Genomic DNA, 25,702 nt, shown 5'->3' with positions numbered 1-25,702 from the left:
ATTACCTTCATTCAGGTGGCCTGTGGTGTGTCTGTATGAGCACAGTTAAAAACCATACAGCTGCTAACAGAGTGCATTACAATTGCTACAACAGGCAGAATAATAATTAAGTGGTCCTCCAAGACCCCCAGCAATTTTCAAGAGGCCAGTGCAGTGGGAAAGTTGGGAGATCATTGCCTTATATGTTGCATAAACTTGTACTACCCTACCATTTGAATAAGTGATAAGCAAGCAGGGCTCAATTCCCCCCAAAGCCTGTTATCATTTCATCACCCTTCCTTTATTCTAATCATGTTAACCAAGTAAACGAGTCCCATAGTCTCAAAAGCCATTCTTGCATAGAGGGTGGGTCAAACTTACTTGTGGACCCAGTGCCCCTCCTGCCTGAGAATGCAGCGCTGCAAGCCTCAGACTGAGAGGACTCCATCATAGATACCCCACCAAGACCAGGGTCTTTCCTGCCCCTTAGCTGATCTTGCTCTCCTTCAGTTCGTTTACACAAAGGCATTCCTGTCCCTCAATGTCAGCAGTTATATAATCCTGGTTGGAGAAGCTGAGGGCTAGATTTACCGTTCTGATTGGGTTGGCAAAGACTTTAGTCAGTTTGGCACAGGCTAGGAAGAGAGATGGCTGTGCTGAATGCACGCAGTGTCCTGGTGACTGGGTCCAATCGGGGTATTGGCTTGGAGCTGGTGAGGCAGCTGGTTGGGAAAAGTAACCGGCCAGAATGGATCTTTGCCACCTGCCGGGACCCAGAGGGACCACGTGCCCAGGTGAGCTCAGGGTGGAACTTAGGGTGGGTTTCCCTTTGATGCCAAGGAGATTGTGCCCTGGTCAGTAGAGGGGCCTCACAAGGCTCTTTAAGTTCCACATTCCTGGGGTAGGTTAAGTGGCTTGGAGATAGTTTGCATGTCGGCTCAAGCACAGATTGTTTACCCCTTTTGGGGTGCCTTTGCTGAAATTTTTCCTTGCAGAGCTAGGAACGAAAAGCTGGAAAGAAGTTAATTACTCCCACCTGAAGAGCATTTAAACAGAGAAGTAAATATCCTGATGAGTGTTGGAGATAACAAGAATAACTCAGATCCAAAGCTTCTGAAATACATACCATGGGATGAAGATTACTAAGGAGCCAATTACATTGAGCAGAGTGATTATTTTTTCTGGGTCAAAGTGTTTAGGATTAGAATATTGCTAAACATAATAATTTGTATTGAAACAAGAGTGCCAGGAAACTGATTTGTTAATCCATATATTAAAGTATAACACTCTGTTTTTCATCTGGGGAGTTCCTCTCCCCAGCTAAGCAAGAAGCCCTCTTTCTCCAGCTCCTTGCTAGGCAGTCCTTCCTAGGGACTTCACAAGAAGCCACAAACCCCTCTTTTGCTGTAAACAGCAGTGTAGCATTGCGACATAGAAATGCAGAACTGAGAAACGATTGCAAATATGTAGTTTTGTATTCTCCTGTTGCATGGCTCAAAGCAAACAAGTTTATTTTTAATCTCTTGGCTGGAATAGTTTGTTCTTTTAATTTAGAGAAAGAAGTGGTTTGGAATTGATTTTTTGGTGGAGAAACAAAACTGCATGAAACCAGAAGCAAGTGTTCCTTGTGATCTTTTCTGAAAATCATACTTGGACCCTCTTACATGGAAGCTCTTTCTCTGTTCATGTATTAGAGAATAACACTGTTTTTCATCGGGGTTACTCAGTCACATATAAAGACATGCTTGGTAGCCAAAGGCAAGAAGGAATTGCAAGCAGGCAAGTGAGCGCTCTGTCCTTCCTCTATGCCTAACTGCTAGAGGATAGAAGCCACAAATTATATTGGGTTAAGACTTGTGGTTCTCTTGGGGGAGGTTTGTTTTCTCTCTAGTGGTGAAATCTGGTTTCTCAGAACTGCATGCAAAAAGTTTGAGTCTGGATATTGCTAAATTTTTTAAATATAAGTTTGTATATAAGTAGCATAAGGAAAACAAGAAAGTTGACCAATAAAATGGGGAAAGACAATAGTGCTGCCCTGTCAAATGATTGAGCGCATGCTATTTGTGACAAGAAAAACTTAAGATCATTACCGTATTTTTCCGCTCCATAAGACGCACCTGACCATAAGTTTTTAGAGGAGGAAAATAAGAAAAAAATCTTCTGAACAAAACAGTGGATGTATGATTTTTGTGGTTCATGCTGTGGCCACAGACATGTGATCTGATGGTGAATTTGGGGTGACCCAATGCAAAAATCCTGAGGATCCATGTGGATCCATGCTTTGTAACCACGTTTTTGCGCTATTGTGGTCCCACGCAACAGTGGGTGCGTGATTATTTTGGTGTAGGCTGTAGCCATGGACATGCTATGTGGTGTGATGGTGAATTTGGGGTGACCCAATGTAAAAATCCTGAGGATCCATGGGCTTTTACCTCCCCCCTCCCAGGCAGCCTCTGCTAGCGTCCCTTATCTCTCTTCCGATCCCACTGATCAACAGTTTCCTTTCAATACTCCCTTCCCTCTTGTTTGCCTTAGTGTCTTTTCCTTAGCTGGAGCAGTTTTTTGCTCCTCCTTTTCTTCTAATTTCTCTCCTTATTGCTTTAGTCTTCCTGTCCCCCCCCCCCTTTGCAAGTTTGCTGTCTTTATCTCCCCCCTCCCAGGCAGCCTCCTTTATCTCTAGCATCCCTTATCTCTCTCCCTGATCGGCAAATGTTCAGCGGCTTTGTTTCAACACCCACTTCTCCCTAAAAAAAAAAAAAGCATGATCTGCTTTTTGCCCCTGGGCAATTTGGCTCCAGGGACCACACATTCACTCCATAAGACACACAGACGTTTCCCCTTACTTTTTAGGAAGAAAAAAGTGTGTCTTATGGTAAATGATCCATATATCATGCAGACATGAATTCCATAACTACTACACTGGTGCACTTAGGGAGTGTTGCAAATTGTTAGCATTGGTATAGGTGATAAATATTGCTTTAAAAAATATGAAGCCCATTGGCCTGTTGGCAGATCAACTCTGCATAACAGAGTTGTCTGCAAACATGACATGAAGGCTGGCACCATTAACCCTGCTGTGTGAGAATCCCTTGGAGACAATCAGGTTGTGTAGCTACTGCAGTGACCAGAGAAGGAATGGCTGCTGAGAGGAATGCAGAAAGAAGAGGCATTCATGGTACACCTGCATCAGCAAAACAGGATCCCTTCATTTGCCCCAGCTGCAACAAAACATGTCTCTACCATATTGGACTCTACAGCCACAGCAGGCGCTGTAACTCTCCAAGGGTTTGACTTCATCCTCAAAGGCGCACTCTTTCACTGACAATTGGTAACTGTTACCAAACATGAAATTTCTATACTGCCCTTCATCCGAGGATCAACACGCAACTGTGAAAATTGTATTTTCTATCTGCAATAATTGATGACAGAAGAAAATTATTTCTTAAGAAAAGTTGTGTGAGGAAGATTCAGAATTCTAAGTTAGTTTTAGGTTTTTTTCATTCTGGTTATACATAATTCAGTTCAGATCTGCATAAATTCATACTATTTCATTCATTTTTATATTTCATTTCACTGTTTGTAAAGAGGGGAAACCTTTGTTAGAGGGGCATGTTGTGATTTGTCCAGGAAATTCAGAATTCTAAGTGTGTTTACTTTGTAGTTGATTTGCTTCCAAGTTCACTATTTCTATTTCTGCTACCTTGCCTTACTGTTAATCTTTGTTTTCTAATGATCTAATGACTGGGGACAAATAAATAAATCTGATATGACAACCATTTATTGGATTACTCTTACTGGTCCAGTTGCTTCTGTGGTTTATTGTGACTTTGGGTTTGAGCCCCAAATATCTGTTCTTTGCTGTCACACAGAGGGAAGAAACATGGTAACAATGTGAATGCCTAGTGGGAAATCACCCTCCTCTTCCTATCCTGTCTCAAATAATCCCGTATGCAGGACATGAAGTTCTATTCTCTCTCTCCTTTTTTAAAAAATATTTCAGGAATTGAAGAATTTGGCTGCTAAGCACCAGGGAGTAGAGATTCTTGCACTGGGTAAGTGCCTGCTCTCTCCACCTACCCCACCTTAAATTCCCTCATCCTAAATTACTGTCTACAATAGCTAGAATTCAAGGCCATCTCATTCAAGGTATTTTGTAGGTTACATGTGCATTGTTTCTCCAGTGTTCACTTAGGGAGCTTCCAGATGGGGGCTCAATACTGCAAATCAGTCATTTAGATGTCACAAACAGGTTGTTGGCTGACAGAAGTATGGTTGGTTGGGTTTGTTTACTTAACCGCTTGGATTTTCCACAGAAAGGGGAAGATCTAGACTAAATCTTGTAGTAGCAGGGGGAGGGGGGGAGATGCAGACTGGCATTCTGATGCCAACAATGTCATGTAGAAGCTGCAGAAAAAATTGCATGTATGAGGAGTTCTAATGCCACAGTAAATGCCTTCTCAAAACAACTCAAAAAACTCAAAAAAAGTGTTGGATCCAGGACCAAAGCAGAAAAGCTAATATTCTGCCAGGTAGATAAAAAGAGAGAGAGAGAGTGTGTTCCTCTATTTGGTATAAATTCAGTGTTGCAGCAATTGGCATGCTTAGTGAGTAAATAGGCAATGTAATAGAACAAACAAAGTACTGTAAATACTGGCAACAGTATAGTCAACGCCTGGCCTTGAGCATTCTCAATCCCACACTGAGAGTTTCTCAGAACAACACATATATTTTTTTATTATATAAAAAAGGGAAAAGCCCAATCGCCCAGTGAGGACTGTAGTTGTGGAATGTTGTGTGTCAGTTAAAAGTGAATAACAATAGAAAAGAGACCTTTTTCACTTTCACAAGTATAGCAACACCTATAAAAACACTGCTAATGCCATGACCCCTGAATCTAGTAGTAAGCCAGACATAGGTTGGGAGGCTGCAAAGATACCAGCTAAGGAACTGGACAAAGTTCAAGTCTCTGAGGGGCTTGTTGGGGACCAGGGGAGCATTGTGCCTAAAGCCAGGGCACTTATGAGTGTCTTTCCCTGAGCCTGAGGAGCCAAATGCCTCCCACCACACATTGCTGGTCCAGCAGTGCACTAGGAGGCCATGGAAGACAAGAGAAGTGTCCATCTTCAGGTCAGAAGGATAGCCCTTTAAGGCTCTGAAGTTGTTCACAGTGGGGAGGAATGGGCTAGAAAAGGTAGTCTGGAGGTCAAGATTTAAAAGGTTTCAGTCTGGTCCTAACCTTCATCTGAGCAAGTAGGTCACCTAGAGCTATCTGTGGTACTATTTCTGTCCAACACATGCAGACAGAAGTTGTTACTTAAAAGTAAGAAATACCTTTATTCAGACAAAAAATGGTGCAGGCTCAGCGGCAGAAAAATTACTCAGGAGTCATGATTCAGAAGTTCAGGAACACCAAAATAAATTCAGAATTGGACGGAAGTGATGAAGATGTCCCAACAAGTTTCCATGCCCCACCTACCAAACTTTTAAAGACTAAGTGTGGTGCATTTACTCATGGCACTTGCTTGCCTTGATGGAATGTTGGGTTTGCAACCATGTGTTTCATTGGGCTGGGTGAGTATGCTCCTGTCTACAAAGGTGGCACCTGTTTCTAGGCAACAAGACTGCATGCTCTGGTTCAACTGCTGCTTCCTTTGTCTTTGGTGGCTCACAACCCTCACCAGCCTCAGCTGGGAAGCAAGGTCAAGAGGGAGAGCCAGAACCCCTGCTTCCCCTTCTGAAGTAGCTGAGACTGGGGTGGAAAGGGGAAATCTCCCCTCCTCTAATCCAGGATCCCACAATTCAGCCCCTCCTATTATTATTCTTCCCCTTGTGGGATACCTGTACAGTTCTGGTAAACGTGCTTGTCCATTGCGTGCATTTTATCTGGTATACATAATATATATAGCATGTATGCATAAAAATGTGCCAAGTAAATTGATGCATAGTCCTCTGGATTTCCAGAGCAAGACGACTGCAGGTACAGAGCAATAGCAGTGCTGGTGAGGTCTGCAGGGTTAGATCTTCATTCTCTTTCATTTCCTTTAAAATATTTTTGCTACTGTAGATACTTCTGAGCCATCTAGTGTCAAGGCTGCTGCAACCCGAGTCACAGAGTGGTTGAAGGGAGCTGGGCTAAATCTTCTGATAAACAATGCTGGGATTTTAAAGCTAAGCACTCTGGAAACAGAGACACCAGACAGTATGGCTGAGGTATACAAAACCAATGTGATTGGTAGCATGTTGGTGACTCAGGTAAGAGTCTTTGTCTCTTTGTTACATAAACTTTTTGGCATGTTACAGAGCCCTTGACTTTGGAAGGTCATGATGCCACTGCTTTCTGGTTGTCGGGGTGATGGGTCGGTGTGCCTTTTGCATTGAGAACATATGAACAGCAGGAACTTTTTATAGCTGCATGCCACACCAAAATTTAACGGTATTTGTGGTTATGGAAGTAAAGTGATGAGAGAAGGTTGTACAGCTTCTGTCTGGGTGACCTGCAAGAGAACTTTGGCATGCCACTGCATGTAACTCCTGGGCTTATGTTTGTCCTCACAGTGAGAACATTGAACTGGCGAGGAGATACACTGACCTTCTCACTGAGGCTAAGGCTGTATATAATTATCTAGACCCACTCCAATCCAGGTTCAGAACTTGATTTGGGACTGAATCAGCCTTGGTTATCAGTAGAGGGTGAGAGAGAGTGCAACCCTACTGCTCCTGCTTGATCTCTCATGACCATAGACGGTCTATGGGAGATTGGTACCAGCAGCACTATTCTGCAGTAGTTACAGTCTTATCTCATTATTCTTGAGCTATGGAGTGCTGCAGGACACTACATGTCTCCAGAGTTATTTAACATCCATATGAAACCTTTGGGTGTGGCCATATGGAGATCTCGCACAAGGTCCAGCTCTATTTGTCTGTAACTTCAGAATCAGGAATGGTGGAGCAGGTCCTAGACCGGGGTCTGGATGCAGTGATAAGCTGGATGGAGGGCTAATTGAATCCACTTAATTTTTCTTGCACCTGGGAGCCATAGCCACATGCCTCTTTGTTCCAGGAAGCAGGAGAGAGAGAGAAAGGGAGGGAAGCAAGGGAAGCCTGTTAAGCCACACCCACTGGCAACTTGTGCTCAGGGCTAAGGATAACCCTTTCATGCATACCGGCATGAGTCAATAATTGAATATCACAACAGAAGTATCTTTCTTAAGTATCCATTTTTTATTGGTTTTAAACCTGTCTTTTGCTAGTTGGAGGGGGGACTGTTTGAAAACCATTTTTATCTGTTTTTCTGGTATGTTTGTCAATTGCCTTTAGATGAATGGAAAAAGTGATTCGTAAATTAATAATATTCAACATTCATTCTACCCTTCCCTTCGCCAGGCATTCCTGCCCTTGCTGAAGAAGGCATCTCAGGAAAGCTCCCAGAAAGGGATGAGCTGTAGCAAAGCTGCCATTATCAATGTATCCAGTGAAGCCGGTTCCATTAAAAATGTCCTTGTGTGGAATGAAGGGCAAATCATTGGTTACCGTTGTAGCAAGGTATGGAGGTCACAGTGGTTGGCTCTGCAATCCAAAGTTTGAAAGTGACTCTCAGTTAATTTCACCTTAGGGTGCTGAAAAGGTTCTTAGAAAATCCATCCTATCTTGACTGTACCCATTTTTGTTAGTGACATACAGACACATTCATTTGTTTAGAGTTAGTGCATGCTGGCCTATTTATTTAATTTAACAGAATATAGATTGATATATTTAAAAAAAATCTCTAAGCATGTTATGTATATAAAATAATAGATTTAAAAATAAACACCGGTATATAGCATTTATTTAAGATACTGATAGCATACTTTTAAAACAAACTGACATAATTAAATAGTTGTATTTGAAAAAGAGTACAGATAATTTATAATTTTTTAAAAAGGTATACATAATTAGGAATGGACATATGTCACTAATTTCTGGTTTCTCGCAGCTTCTCATTTTCCCAGCCTTAAATTCAATCATCTTCCTTTCTGCTGTAATGTGATTTTTCGTATTAAAAATCCTCTTGAAAATATCACTCTTAATAGACGCATTTTTAATGCAGTTTTCACTGATACACGTTTGTATGTTATTTTTACAAATATAAGAATTTTATGTCACTTTTCTATGTATGCTATATGTTTTTTTGTACACAGTGGTTCAAGAACAGAGCCACAAAATCTAGAGAAGTGTAAATTTCGAACAGAGATTTTTGTATTTCAGTTTGTGTATTGGTTTGAGTAGCTTCTCATCAAATTATAAACAGAATTGAATTTCTACCTGCTTCTGGTATGTCCCTCTCCTAGGCTGCTCTGAACATGCTCACCCGGTGCCAGTCCCTGGGATATGCCAAAGACAACATCCTGTGCATTACATTGCATCCTGGGTGGTTACAGACAGACATGGGAAATAAATTGGTACGTGATTCATGTATGGGATGTTATGAGTAGTACCTCTGGTGGGGGACATGTCATACTCCTTCTGGACTAGTTTGTCCACCTTTGCTCCCCACCCTGCACTAAACTCTCACCTGTGACTCCTAGAAACTATCAGCATGTGACCTGACACATATAGACCATTGCAAAACAAAAAGGTCTGTGCTGCCTTTAAAAGTTTTTTTGTGCTTCTGGAATTTGCTTCCTTACTGTGGGTGGGTGTTTTAAACTTCTATTCCACCCACTCCTTTTACTTTCCTAACCAACTCAGCACTATAAGGCTTTCCATTATTAAGAGTCTCACACAATGGCAGCCTCTCTCTCAGCCTTTCAGATACCTTGCATTATTCACTTCCCTCTTTCCAAGTAAATGAAGCAGCTAAAGGCTCATCACTTTACAATTTCCCTATAGTGTTCTAAACCCCTTTTAAGCTTCATTATAACATCCTTAGGAAAAGCAAAGTGTGCTTAAAAACAAACAAACAAACAAACAAACTGTAAACAAATGCAGATTGTTTTTCTTCAATAAATTCTGTTCCTGGAGAGTTGAGTAAATTCTATATTTGCTCACAGCAGAAATTTCTAACATCCCCACTTCTTCCACCCTTTAGTTGTGGGAACAATCAATATATCCTTAGTCTCTGTTTCCCCTTAACCAGGTACTAATCAATATGAGGATGTGTGCTCTCTCTTGACTTATCCATTTTTGTCATTATTTTTTCTCACTGCGCAAGACATTCATTTATTTTGCACAGTACAAGTCACTCGTCTATTGTCTTTCCAAAGCTGCAATGACACCCATAGACTTATCTCCCATGATTTAAAGAATATTTAGTGAGATATTGTAATATAAGATAATTAAGAAATCCTTAGAAGTAACAGCTTAGGATAAGGGATAGAAAAAGATTAATAATAAAGATTATTATGGATTACAGTTGGAAGTAAGGTTAAGAAGTTTGTAATGAAAGAAGATACTGATGTCATAAATATGAAATTGGGAACTGCTAAATATGTAATGTGATGAAATCCAGATTGGAGGGTGTCGAGGAAGTCTTTTAGCAATGTAAATACACCAGGGAATAAAAAGAAAAAAATATTCTTTTATTTTGTGTATTTTTATTGTTGTTAAGTTTTTATGTTGTGTCAAATGTAATGTTTTTCTTTTGTGTTTTTGTCTATGTGTTATAAGAGAAAAGTAATAAATTTTGGGGGGTGAAAAATGAATTTGATTCCCCTGGAAAAGCAACAGCACCTGCAATGGATCATCAAATTTTGAGGTCCAGTGTAGGTTAGCCCTAGGATCCTCTGGTGGCAGACTTTGTGAGAAACTTTTTGGATGTATGTAATGTCTATCAGACCAGCCTTATCAATGCATAAGTAGAAGAGCTATCAAGAATATTTCTCTGTTTTCCTCTCATAGGCTGTTATGACAGAAAGCTCAGGTAGACCAGAGGTCTGGTGGGGCAGTGGAATTCCACCAGAGTGGTATAGCTTACAGAGTGCGGGGCTGGAGACTCACTTTGATTGTCTGCGGGTACAGCTAGCCAGAGGGGGTTGGAGACAGCACTTTGTGAGAGAAAAAGGAAAGGAGTGGAGACTGTGGTTTCTGATGTTCAGCTGGATAAGAGGATAGTCTCTAAGCTTTGTGTGTAACATCCATCCTGAGGGAAAGATCTACAACCAGAGAAATAAATTTCTGAGCTTAGATCGAAAGACAGTGATTAGTGTCTTTTGAGAGTATACACAGTTTGAGAGTATACGCAGTATCCACAACTTTTTATGGAAGAAAAGCACAGGTTAAAAGTGTGGCATTTACTGTAACGACTTCATGTTGTTTACCTGCACCTTTTTTTTCTAGAAGAAAAGCACTACAGACAAGTGAGAACTGGGTAGCTGAATCTGAGACAGGAGAAGTGGAGTTGTGAAGGAACACTCTGCTTGGGTCTCAATTCAGAAAGACGGGAACAGCTCTTCTGGTGAGAGAAGAGTAATCCCAAAACCAGCTCGGAGGGGGGTAGCGGTGATCCTCTGGTCTGGTATACTAATAGAGGAGCCTCAGGAGTGAGATTTATAGAAGGCTGGGAAACTGACAGAAACTACCACCTTGTTTCAGAACCTAAGCTTTAAGACTTAAGCTGTAACACTTCAGTAAATAGTTTAAGAAATTGAAGGGGAGGGGAAGCTGTAGATATACCATCTTGATTAGAAGCCTGTAGCATCCACTGAATTTAATATATAGAAGTTTACTGTTTCTTGGTAAACTTGGTAGTCTAGGTAATGGGGCCCGCCCTATGGAATGCCCTCCCATCAGATGTCAAAGAAATAAACAACTATCTGACTTTTAGAAGACATCTGAAGGCAGCCCTGTTTAGGGAAGTTTTTAATACTGAATGAATTTTTATGCTTTGCTGGAAGCTGCCCAGAGTGGCTGGGGAAACCCAGCCACATGGGCGGGGTATAAATAATAAATGTATTATTATTATTATTATTATTATTATTATTATTATTATTATTATTATGACAAACCAGTTTTACCAATTTTGTTTGTAAAATAATATTTTTTTCCTGTTTAACTGCAAGTTGTTGTGTCACTTTTCCAGGGGCAGCCCCCACTGACTGTGGACTGCAGTGTGCAAGAAATCCTGAACACCATTCCCTCTCTCTCCGAGAAAGACCATGGCACATTTGTGAACTTGGATGGGAAAGTCCTTCCCTGGTAAAACACCAAACAATCTGCTTGTCTGCACTGCAGAAGGAACCCCTCACTACCACAGGCAACAAAAACACCAGAGAAGAGATGCTTTTTTCCTACTTCTTTAAAAAATACATATTCAGCTGAAACTCTCACCATCTAGCCTTCCTTTGAACTATTCTGTGTCATGAGGTTAATTCCTAGTGGCTTTTGCAGTCTCACTTGCTTGTATTTCTTTTTAACAGTGCAAGTCATCTGTTAACTCATTTATTCACACTAGTTAGCCTCCACTGCACACATGTTATGGATGCTTCCAGATGTGGGTGACCTAGCAACAGCCAGTGGTTGCCGTTCTGCTTCAAGCAAAAAAGCAGAATAACAACTATTCACTGAGATTGCTGGAATCCAAATAACATTGTTTGGCTGAATAGATAGTCTCCTTTCCCCCAGCCTCAAATGTTTGGAAAGGGATTCTTTGGTGGACTAGGGCATGTGGAGGCTAAACCAGTCAATGGGGCAGTCTTCCTCTTCCCCCACCAAAGCATTTGAAAGGGTCACAGCTAGAGATTTGCTATACCTAATGCATATATTTGGAGAAGTGCTGTAACAGCTCAGCGGCAGAGCCTCTGCTTTGCATGCGGAAGGTTCTGTGGTCAACCCTGATTCCTCCAAGAATATAGAATCATAGGAATGCCCCTTGGCTGAAAATCCAGAGAGCCTCTGCCAGTCAGTGTGGACAATACTCAGCAGGATGGACCAATGGTCTGACACAGTATACCGCAGCTTCCTTCCTATGTTCCTCCCTCAGGGGCTGGCCCAACCGTTTGGCAGAGGGAGGCAGCAAGTAAACAAAGCTATGAGAGCCATTAAAATCATCAAAATGAATACAAGGAAGAAATAATACAAGTAGGCTAACTGTTTAAGTATGAAATGGTTGATTGCAGTAATAAATGATTTTTTGAATTCTGCAAATATTGGATAATTTTTAAATTTTTGTAACTGTAAAAAACATGATTGGAACTTACTATGATTTGCAATTTCCTAATATTGTAAGCTATTCTTTTTGCATTTCAATAAAGTAGGTTTGCCTATCTAATGACCTGGCATTTATCCTCATTAAGTAATACTAAACTAAACAATACATGTATTATGTTGCTATTCCATGTAATTCAATATGCTATGTTTCCTAACAGCATTTGGGGTGAGGTGCAAGAGGAGGCCCCCAAGGCTATGTTTGGGCCACAGCCAAGGCTAAGTTTGTTCAGCCCTGCATCATAGTTGTCTTTCTCAAAGTGGAAGGGTTAAAGTGGACTGCAAAGTATAAGAGCTATAGCTGAGCATAACAGGAAGAGCTAGAAACTCCATTCTGTCCAAAGGTCACCCAGAAAGCAAGGTACAAAACAATGGCTTTGCTTGTATAGCTACCTTTTCCCAACCTCTCTCTTTAAATAGGCAACATGCCAAACTTGTAAAGCCTCTTGCTAAGCCAGGGCATGAAGGGAGCTCCCAACAAATCTCTTTCTCATTATTTCTTGTCATGTAGTATCTGGGCTGCAGCCAGTCTGCCTGACAAAGGAGCTGAGTGGTAGAGCTGCTCCATCCATGAGGCAAGGTTTGGTGACCACCTTGGGGAGCAGGGTCCACAGGGGCAGCAGAGCCAGACTTAGATCTTTATCCTCTCCTGGCCCCCTTGTTCCTGATGTAGATCTTTACTCAATCCTCCTTCCCTGGCAGGGAGGGGAGTGCCATTTTGTCATTCACCTCAGGTGACAAAATGTCTTGGGCCAGTCCTGCTAAGTGGACTTAGCAGCAAAGCACTTCAGGGAAGAATTGCACACCACCCAACATTCCTCAGGTGAAAATAGGGACATTCTAGTTTACATCAATAATACTTCATTCCGCCCCCGCCCCCCCCCCACTCCAGCACCAGATTTAGGACGGTGCAGGTAGTTCAACCGCACAGGGTGCTGAGCTGAGCCAGTGAATGATGATGATGATGATGTCTCTGTACACCTGGGATGAAGAACAGGGCTCAGCAACCTTTTTCAGCCATGGGCCAGTCCACCGTCCCTCAGACCATGTGGTGGGCCAGACTATATTTTGGGGGGGAATCCCTATGTCCCACAAATAACCCAGAGGTGCATTTTAAACAAAAGCACACGTTCTACTCATGTAAAAACATGCTGATTCCTGGACCGTCCATGGGCCGGATTGAGAAGGCAAGTGAGCCGCATCCAGCTCCCAGGCCTTAGGTTGCCTACCCCTGATGAAGAAGGTAGGAGGCACTTCTACGGATGAGACTCTGGCACTTCCCACCTTAAAGGACCAAGGACTTGTGCACCCACTCCCAGCCCTCTTTGCCCACCCCCACCAACACCCCTGGTATCCATGGCAATGCCTCCCCCCATGCAAAACAATGACAGGGCCCAGGAGGTGGAGGTGTGGGGAACACGCAGGCAGCCAAACACAAGTGCACACTCTGGGATCACTGGGCGGGGTGGGTGGGTGGGAGTCCAAAAAGCAGCAAAGGATGTGGAGAAGGGCTTCTTGCAGTGGCGATCAGGGAAAGCCAAATGATGAATGAAAACAGGTTGAGGGAAAGGCGGAGGCGCTTGGTGTGTGGCATGATCCGCTCTGGGATCTGGGACTTTCAGGACAAAGTCATGGAGTCGTGATGGCTGCAGTGTTTCTGTGGTGATCCCGGCAAAATCAGGGCAGTTGGAGGGTATGGAACTGGTTGTCAGAATCGGCTATCCTTGGGTGCCACTGTGTTTTCTTAGGCAGGGACCGATAAATGACTGCCCTGCTATTTCTGCCCTGTCAGCTTCACTTCCCCACCAGGCAACAACACTTGTTAATCTGTTCCTGCCTGCTAGTGGCAAACTCCAGCTTCTCTTCCATTCTCCTCTGCATGAAGTAACTTGAACAACACTGGATTTTTGCCAAATAGAGCACACACTGATACCAGCCTTGCTGGAGAAACTGAGGGCTGGAGTTAGTGCTGGAGCTGAGCCGACAGAGAGCATTGTCAGTTGAGCGCAGGCTGGGAAGAAAGATGGCTGGGCTGAATGCACGCAGTGTCCTGGTGACTGGGTCCAATCGGGGTATTGGCTTGGAGCTGGTGAGGCAGCTGGTTGGGAAAAGCAACCGGCCAGAATGGATCTTTGCCACCTGTCGGGACCCAGAGGGACCATGTGCCCAGGTGAGCCACAGGATGTACACTGTACAGAAATGAGGGTGGTGCCAAGACACTTGTGCCTCAGGCAAGCTTGTTGCACTTCCCATTCCCAGGGTCTGACTGCTTAAACACAATTTAGTGGCCCCCTTGAGTGCTTTGACAACCCTTTCTTTTACAGAATTAGGGAAGAATGAGTAGGAAAGAGATTTGGTATCTCTCACCCCTTGATCTGAAGAACATTTAAAGGAAGAAGTGATTATGCTATTGTTGTTGCTTAGTCGTTTAGTCATGTCCGACTCTTCGTGACCCCATGGACCAGAGCACGCCAGGCACTCCTGTCTTCCACTGCCTCCCACAGTTTGGTCAGACTCATGTTTGTAGCTTCGAGAACGCTATCCAACCATCTTGTCCTCTGTCATCCCCTTCTTCTTGTGCCCTCAATTTTTCTATGCTATTGGGGGTTGGCTATTACAAGAACAGCTCAGATTTTGAAACAAATAACGTGAGTTAAACATTACTAAATAGTCGCTTCAGTGAGGATTTTGTCTGTGTCAACGTGCTTACAATTGCAATGTTCATTCGTATGCAATTGGATTGGAAGAGTGTGGAAAAAGAGCCTTACAACTTGTCAAAGAGGTAATGTATCATTTAGCTTGCAGGTAGGGACTGTCTTCTTATAGTGGGGTGTGGGTTACGGATTCCAAGCCCCAAGACGTGTCTGATCCCAAGGAAAGCCCCTGGGGTTAGGGGGTAGAGATCCACCCTCTGAAGGAGACTCAGGCAAGCTCTCAGAAATACCTCCCTTTACCTCCCTTCCAGATATGCCCCCCTTGCTTCTCCACCTCTGTCACTTTCCCTTATTATGTAAAAGCCTCCCACTTCAGGCAAGGCTGGTGGAAGTAAATCTGATACTGAGCCAGCACCCACCCTGCTTCCGTTGCCTAGGACAGAGACACCAGTGCTGGCCCATTCCGTCCTTCAAAAGGAAGGTGCACAAGGCATGTCCCTTGTTGGTTCATAGCTTGTGCTTAGCCAAGCCTTTAATCTCTTATGTAACCCACCGATCCTTGCAACCTGTGACTAATCTGAAAATAAAAGCTAAAATCACGAGTTGCAGTTAACTGGGTGGGGAGAGGCAAGCAACACTTATGCAATCAAAATCAAAACCAGGACAAAAATTATTCAGTAGATCTTTGTTTGTGGAACACATAGAAAAAACAAGTACAGTGGTACCTTGGGTTACATACGCTTCAGGTTACATACACTTCAGGTTACACACTCCGCCAACCCAGAAATAGTGCTTCAGGTTAAGAACTTTGCTTCAGGATGAGAACAGAAATCGTGCTCTGGTGGCGCGGCAGCAGCAGGAGGCCCCATTAGCTAAAGTGGTGCTTCAGGTTAAGAACGGACCTCCGGAACGAATTAAGTACTTAACCCGAGGTACCACTGTACTCAGTTTCCCTTGATTCTTTAATAAAATGTGGGTTTGCAGCCTAAGCCTGTGTATACACTATACCTTTAAAGCACCTTGAAGTTCTCCCCCCCCAAAAAATCTTGGCACTGAATTTTGTAAAGGAGCTGAGAACTGTGGTTCTGTGAAGGGTAAACAACAGTGACCAGAATTCTTTGTTTGGTGCTTCAAATGCCTTTCAAGGGTATAGAGTGTTCACAGCCATGGCTTTATCACCACTTCTTGATTACCTAACCAGGGAGAAGTATTTCAAAAGCATATCTTGTAACCACCTCCACCCTTGTGGACAGCAGGATCTAGAATCAATCTAGACTAAGGTTACCAGATTTTTTTCAATGAATCCAGGGACACTTTTCAACTTCCTATTTAATAAATGGATTTTGTCAGGGGACTGATTTGTAAATCCGGGGACTATCCCCGGGAAATGGGGACATCTGGTAACCTTAATCTAGACTGAAAACTGTTTGTTAAGAATGAGAACGAATTATTCCAGATTAAGGAAAAACTACATTTTTGTGTTACGAATGGGTTAGTGTGTACACAGCCCAAATCATCTACTTTCTTGTCTCCAATTTTAAATAATCCCACCTCTAGGGCTTGATGTTGCATCCTAAATCTATGGTCTGTGCATCTTCCAGGTCTTGAAGGATTTGGCTGCCGAGCATCAGGGAGTGGAGATTATCCCACTAGGTATGTGTTTGCCCCCCACCAAATTGCCTTGCCCCGCTCTTCCCACAATGCCAGAGACAGGAACTGAGATTCAAGGTCATTTCGCAAGACTACTTTCCTGCAGGATATGTTCTAAAAAACAACTTAAATATATAAAAGTCAACTCCATTGTCAACAGTTGCTGAGAGGAATCCTCCCACTGAGGATTCATCTCTTTTTCTTTAACTCTTTCATTTCCTTTCTGCCACATCAAATTATGAACTGCATGATGTGAGAAAGGGCCATTCTCCTCATGGACTGTAGGCAGAACCCCCAAACAGTCCGAGCACAATCCAGTTCAGCTCTAAATAGAGAGCAAAACTCAACATCATTGAGCCTTTCTATTTGCATTATAACTTTCAATTATATGACACGCTATTCCATATCTAGGCACCTTTGTACTCCTGGCAATGACTCCACCTCTGATATTATGAGTAACTTGTAGGTGTTGCAAAAAAATTGTTTTTATACTAATTCAAAGAGTTCTAGGCCTCTGCCAGAAGACTGCACCTTAATCCTTCATGGGATTGTTGCTCTTGGGTAGCTGTGCATTGCCTTTAGGCAGCTACAGCTACTGAAGAAAAAATATGTGAATAAACATGTTATTTCATGCACCCCAGTCTCTGAGCAGTGAGAGACTCCAGGTGTTCCAATGCTTTCCTGGGATTTGCTTTTCTTGGAATGAAGGTCAACTAAACTGCAGTGCCTTTGGGATATATGGTTTTATTTTATCACACATATATACAACTTGAGCATAGGATGGATGGGCTCACAGTGTTAACACTCCACAGATCTGGCCTCCCCATTAGGTTTCCAGGAAGATTGTCAAGGCACATCTTTGGGTCCAGCGCAGAGCAAGGCAAGCCTCTGTCTCCAGCTTCCAGTATCAATCAAAACTCTCTCACACAAAGAGCTTCCCTTGGCCTATTGTTCTCCATCCATTACTGAATTGCAGCTGGCAGCCTTCTCAATGAAGAACCTTCCAGGCTGACTTTGACTATCCTAGGCTCTCTATTGTCACTAAAGGTCAAGGGTGCCCAGCTGTGGTTTATTATGTTCATTATCTTTGAAAGTGCATGTAGTTCTTAAATCTTTTCCAACATGGGCTTCTTATATTTAAGACAGGTAACTTGCAACTTATGTGTGCTTAACATGCACAATTTCACCTTTATGTGATTGAAGGCCAGCTGGTTGAAATCACACAAACTAAATGCACAGAAGGCAGAGAGCTTAAAATCTCTTTTTGTGCAGGGTTTTCTCAGCATGGAAAGAGCTTTTAAGCTCTCAGACTTGCCTTCTGGGTGGAGGTTATACTGTTTAGTGTCCTGGCCCCAATGTAAGGTTGCTTGCGCAGAGGCAGCTCCAAGGGTGTATATGTGTTTTTGTGAATACACATCATCCCTGGAATGTAACCCCTGCATAAAATGTGAGTTACCTGTATCTATTGTCTTCCAGTTTCTGGCAATTAAATCTCAGGGGGTGGAAATGGAACAATATTTGATGCATATCAAATTCCAATTCTTCCTTCTAAATATTATCATAAGAAAAAAGCTTATAATGTGTTGATTTGTAGTGTGAGAAAAAGTTGGACTTATGAAATTCTTCTCTTTGCTGCTGAAGACACTTCTGAGCCCTCTAGCGTCAAGGATGCTGCAGCCAGAGTCACTGAACAGCTTAAAGGGGTTGGGCTGACCCTTCTGATAAACAATGCTGGAATTGCAAGGAAAAACTTAGTTATGGAAGCTGAGACACCAGAAGACATGTCTGAAGTGTACAAGACCAATGTGATTGGGCCCATGATGGTGAGCCAGGTAAGGCTACCTGGTTGTTCCTCCTTCACAGAGATTTCTTGTCCTGTTGCAGATCCCTTAATTTTGGAGAAGTAGGTGGCCTGATGTCACTGCTTCCTGGTGATGGGGTGATCGGCAGCTGTGCCTTTTTCATGGAGAAAGGATATGGAACTAAGCTTGTAATAGCTGCATGAGAGAATAATATTTAACAGTGCAACCTTTGTGGTAATGGAGGTGATGGGGGAAGATTGAACCTGTTGAAGTAGGAGTTGGAGCTGTTATGTGCCCCCTTGGCTCAGTGCCCTGTGTGGAGGGAACTGCCTGCACTACCCTAAATCTGGCACTATGGCCAGTCTTCTCTACAGCATGTGCTGCTGTGTGCAATTCTTTTCTCTTCTTCTCCAGGCATTCCTGCCCTTGCTGAGGAAGGCATCTCTGGAAAGCCCCCAGAATGGGATGAGCTGCAGCAAAGCTGCCATTGTCAACATCTCTAGTGAAGCTGGCTCCATCACAAATCTCTTCCTGTGGGAGAATGGACAAGTTGTCAATTACCATTGCAGCAAGGTATCAACACATCACAGCCAAGAAGTCAGTTTTGTGCAGTGTTCTTCAACCTTGGGACTTCAGGTGCTGTTGGGCTTACAGGGCCCTGTGCAACACTAATATCCAGGAGGCCCCACCACCTCTTGCCTTCCATTGGATGTCATTGCGGCACCTAACGTTCTGCACTCGGTGCAACTGAACTGGTCATGCTCCTCTAGATACATCTTTGTCTCTGACAATAGAATAAGCAGGCTGAGGATTATAGGAGTTGTGGTCCAATAAAATCTGTGCATCCAATTTAAAGAACATTGGTTTAGTGGTCAGTTATCCAAGGGGCATGTTTCTTTTGCCTAGAAGGTGCTGGCCAGGTAATTATACATTTTTATATAAGTATTTACATGTCTCCTGACCTTCATGACTATGGGCCAGTCTCCAGTTGGCTTTTTTTGGGGGGGAGGGGAAGTTTCTCAAGAACCAAGAGGCTAGACAACCGCAAAGACTCAGGAATGAACATTATTATCTGGCCCATTTTTGGCCCATTTTGGAACACTGCATTGGCTTTCCTGTCTGACTTTCTTAGCGGGGTGACTGACAGAGTGACTATTTTGGTGCTTCTGGATATTTCTGTGTTTTTTATGATATTGTTGGTATTTTGCTTAAAAGACTAATAAGTTAAGGTATAATCATAAAAAGAGAATTCCCTGGATCGCTAGATCCAGGTTTGGGGCAAGTACTCTTTGATGAGAGAAAGAACCCCAGCATGGATTTAAAATAACAAAATACGCAGTAACGTAAAGCAGGGAAATATAGGTTGTTAGACCTTTAAAATACTCCCTTCTAAGTGGCTTCCAAAGTTCCCCACTTCCTTTAGCATAGAAAAGACCAAACATTTGGTAAGTTAAAAATGGTTTACTTATAACCTCTTCAAAGGTCAAATTCATACAAGCAGTAATAACACACAGGAAGTGAGAATTAGGTTCCTAAGTGGTGAGAGTTTCTAAATTATTTGTATAGAAACACAAAAGGCGGCTTGCTTAAACCACACAGTCTGAGCTTGGAGCATCCAGCTTAGACCTGGAATGGGGGAAAGTGGGAGAACAAAGTGCTTGATAACCCTTCCTCCCAAGGACTGACCTAGCTAAGCCTGGCAGGAGAAGTTTCCTAATCTAGGGAAGGTCATAGCTGGTAAACCCACTGTAGATGGAAAGCGGTACAACAAGCCACAGAAACCACCTGTGTCTTTCGTGAAGGACTACATTGCAAAATCTACAGAAGTGCAGCATTTCAGTTGAATATTGGTTTGGGAAATGGAAATAAGATTGGTTCAAATTAAAATACAAAAGGGGGGGATTATCCTCCATCCTTAGCTGTATCCTTCAGCTACCTACTTCTGGTATGTCTCACTCTTAGGCTGCTCTGAATATGCTGACGCGGTGCCAGTCCCTGGGATATGCTAATGACAAAATCCTGTGCATTGCACTGCATCCTGGGTTTGTGCATACAGACATGACAGGTGGAGGGGTAAGTTATTTGTGTCAGAATCAGATCACCATACAAAGAGCACTGCAATTATCTAACTCGTTTGGCCTACATTGAAATAAGGGTCAGGATGGATAATGAGTTTATTAACTTGTTTGTAGTTTCAAAAGAATTTTAAAAGACATTCTCTAGTAATATTAGAATAAAATTAAAAATAAGAAAGCTTTTGGTCTGATGATCCAATCCAGCAAGAAAATAGTCACACACACTGGTGGGCTACAATCCGTCATTGTGTTAGGAATGCTTAAGCCAATTAAAATTTCAACTCTCTGCTGAATTGTGGCTGGATCCACAACTCTGACCAGAAAGATGCCCCTGATAAGTCAAGAATCAGTCTATGGACTCAGCTACATTCATCACAATAATGTGATCTGAATGTGTTTAAAACATGCAACATCAGATCGTGCCAGAGAGTGAGAATTGTTTAACTCTCATTGGAATTTTTTTCTTTTGGTGAAAACAATCTGATTTCTGACTCATTTACAGTGTTGTATTCCTGTGTTTAAAAGGGACACAGGTGGAAAAGGGTGACGCTGTGGGTTGAACCACAGAGCCTAGGACTTGCCGATCAGAAGGTTGGCAGTTCAAATCCCAGCGACGGGGTGAGCTCCCATTGTTTGGTCCCTGCTCCTGCCAACCTAGCAGTTCGAAAGCATGTCAAAGTGCAAGTAGATAAATAGGTACCGCTCTGGTGGGAAGGTAAACGGCGTTTCCGTGCATTGCTCTGGTTTGCCAGAAGTGGCTTAGTCATGCTGGCCACATGACCCAGAAGCTGTATGCCGGCTCCCTCGGCCAATAAAGCGAGATGAGTGCCGCAACCCCAGAGTCGGTCACGACTGGACCTAATGGTCAGGGGTCCCTTTACCTTTACTTTATTCCTGTGTTTAAATCCAACCTGTGAAGGTAATGCCAATTCCCTACTATTTATTTCCAGAGCTAATTGTCTGGACAAGGGCTATTGTGGCTGATAGCAACTGACAAGCGTTAAAAGCATACGGTGTTTCCTGACTATCATCATTTTGTGGGAAGGATTCAAGCACATCCCAGAACTCTTAGTTCTGATTAACTAAAGCGAATTAAAGGGTTCTGTTGTTCTTGTGAAACATAATCACTAAAAAAAAAAGAATCTGAATCTTTGTGGTTTGGAAAGTGATGGTGAGGTGTATTCAAAAGTGTGTGATGAATGAATGAATAACTATTGGGAAGACATCTGCAAAGGAACAATATTACCAAGCTGAAGGGCTGGGCTTTGGTTTCAAAGTACAGAAAGTACAAAAGGCCATTTGATTTAGTATTTGTTTTTCAAGGTAGTTATTGACAGAAGAAAGTCTAGCCCGGTCTTGCTCAGAACTAAGTTCCCATTGCATTCAATGGGGCTTACCCTTAGGTAAATGGGGTTAGTGATTGCAGCCTGATTAGCTGGAGTGGGGATATTAGAAGTGCATTAAGAGGGAACTTCCGGGTCAGCGCCATCGACTAATGGCGGATTCCCTCCGAGCTCCGGAGGGATCGGCTCCGCGGGATCGGGTCTTGCTGCGGCGGCAAAGCGGGGACCCTTAAAAATTACAGGTGGTGAAGCCTGTGAACGTGGGGACTTGGCGGGCACCTTTTGCGCCCCCCCGAGCTGCGAATGAGCCTTTTTAAAAGCTCCGGAACGGTACGGGGTGAGCGGCGTGGTGCTGAGAGTCGACTGCTTCTTCCGTGGAGTGAAGCCGCACAGCCGTTGTCGGAGAGTGCTGACTTCTTCTTGTGAACAATTGGACTCTAAAGTAACAACCCGTGAGTAGTACGGAAATTGGAATTTTAAAGAATTTTTTTTTATGAATTAGGCACGATCGGGGAAGGCGTAAACAGGAAGTCCGCCTTCCCTCTATGTAAACATCTTAAAGCAAAGGACCTGTTAACTAAGGTCGAGAGAATCTTTTTTTTCTTTTTCTTTGCAAAAGACCTTAATTTCACGGTTTGGCATTATATGAAATTTTACTGGAAGCAGGGGAGCCTGCGGACAAAGAATTAAATTTGGGAGCTGAAGCACCACCACCCCCCGAACCCGGGAGTGCTCCGTGAGAGAGCCTGTTGAGGTATTGAAGAGTCTGACAACTGTCAAGTTAGCTGTCAAGACGGAAAAAGAAAATTTTGTTTTTGTTGCTTTTGCTGGTTACATTTGTTGCAATTTGCCAAAAATAAGGAAAGGCTGATACAAACTAATTAGATTTTTGGTTTTGAGCTGAAAGGAACATCAAGGAACTAAATCCCCCTAGAGGGGGTTTTGGGACATTACAAGAATGGCTGGAGGAGGGAAAATTCAGGCTGAACTGAACAGAGCTTTTGTTCTCTTGGGAAAGTTACAAGGCCAAATTGATGTTTTGGCTACAAGTGTTTCAACTCTGGACTTAACAGTAAATACCATCATTGAATTTGATAAGGATTTGGAACGGGAAGCCTATCCAACTGGACAAACAGAGAAGCTTGAGAGCTTTGAGAATTTGGAGAAGGAGATATATGTTGCCCCTAAAGAAAAGGAAGGTGGAGCCGTAATTCTGCAGATGCCAAAGGAGAGCTGTAATTTGAGGCCTGACATGATGGCAACAAAGGAAAATAAAAACTTGATGTGGAAAGTCTGGCCTGAATTGGAGAGTGAAAAATGGAGAGATCTCCTTGTGTGGAGATCTGAAGACCTAAGGATTACAAATTTGATTAAGGTGGAGGTTGGAGCTGTGGGAAGAATCGGACTTGAAAGGAATATGAAACAAGATTTAGAATACCCCATAGGCTTCACCTTTAAGTATGGAGATTTGGACGGAAGAAATATGGATCGTGTTGGGCCGGAGCTCCTCCGAGATCTGGTGTTTAACATTAAGGACTATCAAAAAAACCGGCAGAGAGGAAGTGAGAGAGAATTAAGAGCCTCGGATGTTAGATCTCCAGGCTGACTGTATATTGAGACTGATAGACATTTGTTGGGGACTGAAACCGGGAAGGGGGTCTGGGTAGAATAGAAATTGGGAATTTAAAGGGTATATAATTATAATTTCTTTTTTGCATTATTATTTGTATGAAAATTGGGAAATTCGTGGAAGGGAATTATGGTCGATCTCAGAAAATGTTTTAAGAATAAGTATTGATGTACAGGTTTGGAGGAGAGTTAAGATTAGATAAAGTAAAATTGGTTTTTAAGGTGAATTAAATTAGGTGAGGACTTGCTGAGCTAATAATTTGAATTGGAATACCGAGAGGGGAGATGTGAGGAGGTCTGAGAAATAAGTTAAAAGAAAAGTAAGCAATGGAAATTCTATGTGTTTTTAATTGTTTTTAAGTTTTGCATTTTTGGTTTTTTTGTTTTTTGTTTTTTGTTTTGTTTTTGTATTTTGTATTATTTTGGAAATGCTAATAAATATTCATTTTAAAAAAATAGAAGTGCATTAAGAGGAGGGGAAGAAGACAAGGCAAGGTATGACAGATCTACTTAGGCGTATGCTCAAGTGAACACTATGGGAGCTGACTTTTGAGTAAAATTGTAAGGAAGGCAAGGGAAAAAAAAATTTCTAGTTGACTTCTAGATGCCTTTGGTGTTGTTATGAAATGCTTGTGGAGCTCAAGGTGGTACGTGTGGTTCTTCCTCTCCTCATTTAATCCCCACAATAACCTGTGATGTAGGTTAGGTTGAGACACAATGAGTGGTCCAGTGATCTTCATGGCCAAGTTGGGATTTGAACCCTGATCTCCCAGGTCCCAGCCTGACATTCTCACCATTGCACCACAATGGGTCATTAATGTCTTATTGGATCACCCTTATCCACAGATATAGAGAGCAGTCGTCCAGAATGCTTCTCTGTTTGTGTTTGATGGACAGTGCGTGAATGTTGTCCCCTGTACTCTCAGTTGATGTTACTTATGTTTTTTGACACTCTTTTTTCTTTTCTTTTCTTTTACTCACAAGTCCCTGTGTCACTGTTCTTTCTTTCCAGTTTCTCACAGTGAATGAGAGTGTGCAAAGCATCCTGAAGACCCTTTCCCATCTCTCGGAGAAAGACACTGGGACTTTTGTGAATTGGCAGGGGGATGTACTTCCTTGGTGAACCCAAGATATTTAGCTGCCTGATGTGGAGTAGCAAAGTGCCTCAGGGTGCATAGCCCCAAAGCGGATCACATTATTTTGACACCAGAGGCAGAAACACCCGCAAGCTCCTCTCTGTCTCCCCCAGCAGTAAAAATGCAACAATAATAAATTACGGAACTATGAAAGACACCTCATTTGATACAGTCAGAAGTGGGACAATGCATTTTGCTGCATGTGAAAGACCCCCATTGATTGTTATTTTATTTTTTAAATAATGCTTTATTCGGTTTGTAACAATATAGCAACACAACAATTCAACAATGCATGGCACCAATACATTCTCAATCTAATAACAGATAATAGAAAAACAAAGGGCGGAAAAGGGGAGCAAGGTAAAGGATCTGTGAGTTGAAAATCATACATTTTATACATATATATATATATATTTCTCATATATATATATATATATATATACATAATATAATGTATAACATTTCTTATATACATTAACATTTCATATATATATTTGTTAGAATAATTAAAACTTAGAGATTCCACTGAATCTAGATCAGGGATGATTATTACTAAATTAAATGCTTCCTGTATTAGTATATGATAGTTAGCTATAACTATATAAATGTGAATATAAAAATGAGTATGAATACGATTATGAATGTGATAGGAACGAGAGAACCTGGGAAAAGGAGACCTGGATGCTCAATAGCTTTTGCTTTTGTAGTTATATCAAGTTGTTGTTGGGGATTGGTTATTATCTGGAATGCTTGCATGGGCAGGTTATAAATAATAAAATTATGATGATGATCATCATGCCAAATTGTTGTGAAGTTATCCTTTTGTTTCTGGTCTGTTAACAATAATAATTTATTCATTAGTTTTTCCAATAGAATGATATCCCACACACTTTGTACCAGTCGTCTACATTCCCCCCAGAGAGATTTTTCCAACGTCTAGCTGTAATAAGAGTAAATTCTACACAAATTCAGTGGGGAGTCCCTAAATTGTTTGGATGGCACCTTGGGTTACAGACGCTTCAGGTTACAGATGCTTCAGGTTACAGACTCCGCTAACCCAGAAATAGTACCTCGGGTTAAGAACTTTGCTTCAGGATGAGAACAGAAATCGCATGGTGGCACAGCAGCAGCAGGAGGCCCTGTTAGCTAAAGTGGTACCTCAGGTTAAGAACAGTTTCAGGTTAAGAACGAACCTCCAGAATGAATTAAGTTCTTAACCCAAGGTACCACTATATGTCTTTTTCCAGAAAGTCC

General features: G+C 42.4%; 3 protein-coding genes across 7 annotated transcripts in view; 2 read left to right on the top strand and 1 right to left on the bottom strand.

Moving 5' to 3' along the window:
• The window catches only part of LOC310850639 (C-signal-like), a gene marked incomplete at its 5' end in the record, with an annotated part of 39,010 nt that extends 20,929 nt beyond the window's left edge, over positions 1-18,081 (bottom strand). The window contains one exon of one of the 2 annotated variants that reach the window (XM_083752285.1): positions 16,590-18,081. In XM_083752285.1, coding sequence (XP_083608411.1) covers positions 16,590-16,695 — 106 coding nt within the window. Of the gene's footprint in view, positions 1-360; positions 509-16,589 lie in introns of those variants that run through there. The other variant, XM_083752284.1, reaches the window with a different exon arrangement.
• On the top strand, positions 585-12,223 carry LOC310850645 (C-signal-like). Of its 3 annotated transcripts, XM_083752298.1 has the most exons (6): positions 624-773; positions 3,980-4,031; positions 6,044-6,231; positions 7,363-7,521; positions 8,307-8,417; positions 11,036-12,223. In XM_083752298.1, exons 1-6 carry the CDS (start codon positions 627-629, stop codon positions 11,153-11,155), a joined length of 777 nt encoding a protein of 258 aa, XP_083608424.1. In that variant the 5' UTR covers positions 624-626; the 3' UTR covers positions 11,156-12,223. The 3 variants fall into 3 exon arrangements, with proteins under 3 accessions (XP_083608426.1, XP_083608424.1, XP_083608425.1); XM_083752300.1 differs by lacking the exon at positions 3,980-4,031 and having other exon boundaries at positions 585-773; XM_083752299.1 differs by lacking the exon at positions 8,307-8,417.
• On the top strand, positions 14,033-24,602 carry LOC310850647 (C-signal-like). 2 transcript variants are annotated; one of them, XM_083752303.1, is made up of 7 exons: positions 14,484-14,572; positions 14,763-14,807; positions 16,415-16,466; positions 18,105-18,295; positions 18,680-18,838; positions 20,228-20,338; positions 24,325-24,602. In XM_083752303.1, the coding sequence occupies exons 1-7, from the start codon at positions 14,564-14,566 to the stop codon at positions 24,433-24,435; spliced, it is 678 nt and encodes a 225-aa protein (XP_083608429.1). In that variant the 5' UTR covers positions 14,484-14,563; the 3' UTR covers positions 24,436-24,602. The 2 variants fall into 2 exon arrangements, with proteins under 2 accessions (XP_083608428.1, XP_083608429.1); XM_083752302.1 differs by lacking the exons at positions 14,484-14,572; positions 14,763-14,807 and adding an exon at positions 14,033-14,329.
• The last annotated feature ends 1,100 nt before the right edge of the window (positions 24,603-25,702 follow it).

Source organism: Podarcis gaigeae (genome assembly GCF_964106915.1).
Source record: "Podarcis gaigeae genome assembly, chromosome: 8".
Lineage (NCBI taxonomy): Eukaryota > Metazoa > Chordata > Lepidosauria > Squamata > Lacertidae > Podarcis > Podarcis gaigeae.
Note: the sequence above shows the minus strand (reverse complement) of the source record. Positions and strands in the feature narration are given on the sequence as shown.